This window comes from Diceros bicornis, chromosome 31 (assembly GCF_020826845.1).
Source record: "Diceros bicornis minor isolate mBicDic1 chromosome 31, mDicBic1.mat.cur, whole genome shotgun sequence".
NCBI lineage: Eukaryota > Metazoa > Chordata > Mammalia > Perissodactyla > Rhinocerotidae > Diceros > Diceros bicornis.
The window spans coordinates 21,322,875-21,325,044 of record NC_080770.1 but is presented as its reverse complement, the minus strand read 5'-3'; the positions used below and the strand labels follow the sequence as shown (position 1 = coordinate 21,325,044).

The following is a 2,170-nucleotide window of genomic DNA, read 5'->3' as shown; positions in this document are numbered from 1 at the left end:
CCTTACACTCCCTTCACCAATGCCCTGTTACTGTGTCTGGCTTCCATGCCCTTAATGAACCTCAGGCCACTTTATCCAAGACACACAAAGATCTTTGCTACAGCAGTGTAAATGATTCCCCTTCCTCAAATTCCTCTTCATCCTTCCACTCATATTCTCAATTACTCTCCATGGTTTCCTATTTCTTAAAAATAAAGGGAAAATCCCTTACCTTTGCATTCACATCCTTTACCTCCCTGTTTTACCTCCCTTTTCTTGCTTACCTGCCACTCTGCATGTGATCTACTACTTCAAGTTAGGCTCTTAGTCATCTCAGACGATTGAGTGTACACACGTGTTCTCCTACCTATTCATTTACAGTAGATTCTCATGTCTATACTCTTACCAGAATCTTCACCAGGGAGGCAATTTGAGTAATCCTCAAAAACTCTGACTTTTTTTTCTATCTCATAAAAAATCTCATAAGAATTCATAATGCAATGTAATTCACGCTCACTTAATATTTATTAGAATGGATAAGTTTAATGAATTCAAGTTTACATTAACAACAATTGTTTTCTTTTCAGGTAATGTAATTAACCATCACATGAAAGACATAGAAAATATGAATAATGTGACAGAGTTTCTTCTACTGGGACTCACAGAGGATCTGAAGATGCAGAAAATCATATTTGCTGTGTTTTTCGTCATTTATATCATTTCTATTGTAGGAAATGTCCTCATCATGGTCACCATCACTGCAAGCCCATCATTGGGATCCCCCATGTACTTTTTCCTCGCCTCTCTCTCCTTTATTGATGCCTGCTATTCCTCTGTCAGTACCCCTAAACTGATTGTAGATTCACTCTGTGAAAATAAGACCATCCTATTCAATGGATGTATGACCCAAATCTTTGGAGAACATTTCTTTGGAGGTGCTGAAATCATCCTGCTCACTGTGATGGCGTATGACCGCTATGTGGCCATCTGCAAGCCCTTGCACTACACAATCATCATGAACTGGAGGGTTTGTGGCCTGCTAGTGGGAGTGGCATGGATGGGAGGCTTTCTTCATGCAACCATACAGATCCTCTTCATCTTCCGATTATCTTTCTGTGGCCCTAACATCATAGATCACTTTATGTGTGACCTGAATCCTTTGCTCAATCTTGTCTGCTCTGATACCCACACTCTAGGACTCTTCGTTTCAGCCAACAGAGGTTTCATCTGTATGTTAAACTTCCTCCTCTTGCTGGTCTCCTATGTGGTCATCCTGTGCTCTCTAAGGACGCACAGCTTGGAGACGAGGCGCAAAGCCCTCTCCACCTGTTTCTCCCACATCACAGTGGTCGTCTTATTCTGTGTGCCCTGCATATGTGAGCACATGAGACCTGCAGCTACTTTATCAATAGACAAAGCAGTTGTTGTATCCTATACTATGATAACCCCCATGTTAATCCCTTAATCTATACCTTGAGAAATGCCCAGATGAAAAATGCCATTAGGAAATTGTGTAGTAAGAAAGTTATTTCAGGTGACAAATAAATGTGCCTGGAGACCAACATTGATTTAACCAAGGAAAAGATCAAAAGGATTTTTTGTATGAACTCAGCAAGGAATCCTTATGGGATAAAGACAAAGATTAACTGCTATGAAACATAGATTCCACATTGAGAGGAGCAGAAATAAGTTCAAGAAAATGAGCAAACCTAACCCAGAACCACTCTTTTCATATTTGGAAAAATTTACCAAATTAGGCTTAGTTTTACTAGTTTCATCCGTGTATATGGATTCAAAGGCTTTCTCTCCAATAAAAATATAAGAAATAATAACATATATTGGTTTTGAGCAGTAATCTCTGTAACAATCCAAAGAGGTAGAAACTGTTTTACATGTGAGGAAACTGACAAAAAGAAGAAGTCATCAAAACAGATACATTGAAAAGCAACAACCAGAACCTAACTGATTTCTCAGACCGTGCTCTAAATGCTATGATACACTGCCAGGCAATGATGGTAGAAAGGTAAGGTAATTAAACTAGTTACTACTTATTGAGCCACAGACTGTGCTGGGCATACTATATATTAGTTCATTATCTATAACTAAATTCTAATAATTTTTCATTATTAATTCTATTCATTTTTATTTATCACAGTTGAGGGTAATATGTTCTCTGTAACACTATGATGTC

The 2,170-nt window shown here is 38.4% G+C and overlaps 1 protein-coding gene across 1 annotated transcript; it reads left to right on the top strand.

The window, feature by feature from the left end:
* Positions 1-586: 586 nt before the first annotated feature.
* On the top strand, positions 587-1,444 carry LOC131395795 (olfactory receptor 4C46-like). The gene has a single exon (XM_058527616.1). It carries the CDS (start codon positions 587-589, stop codon positions 1,442-1,444), a length of 858 nt encoding a protein of 285 aa, XP_058383599.1.
* Positions 1,445-2,170: the final 726 nt, after the last annotated feature.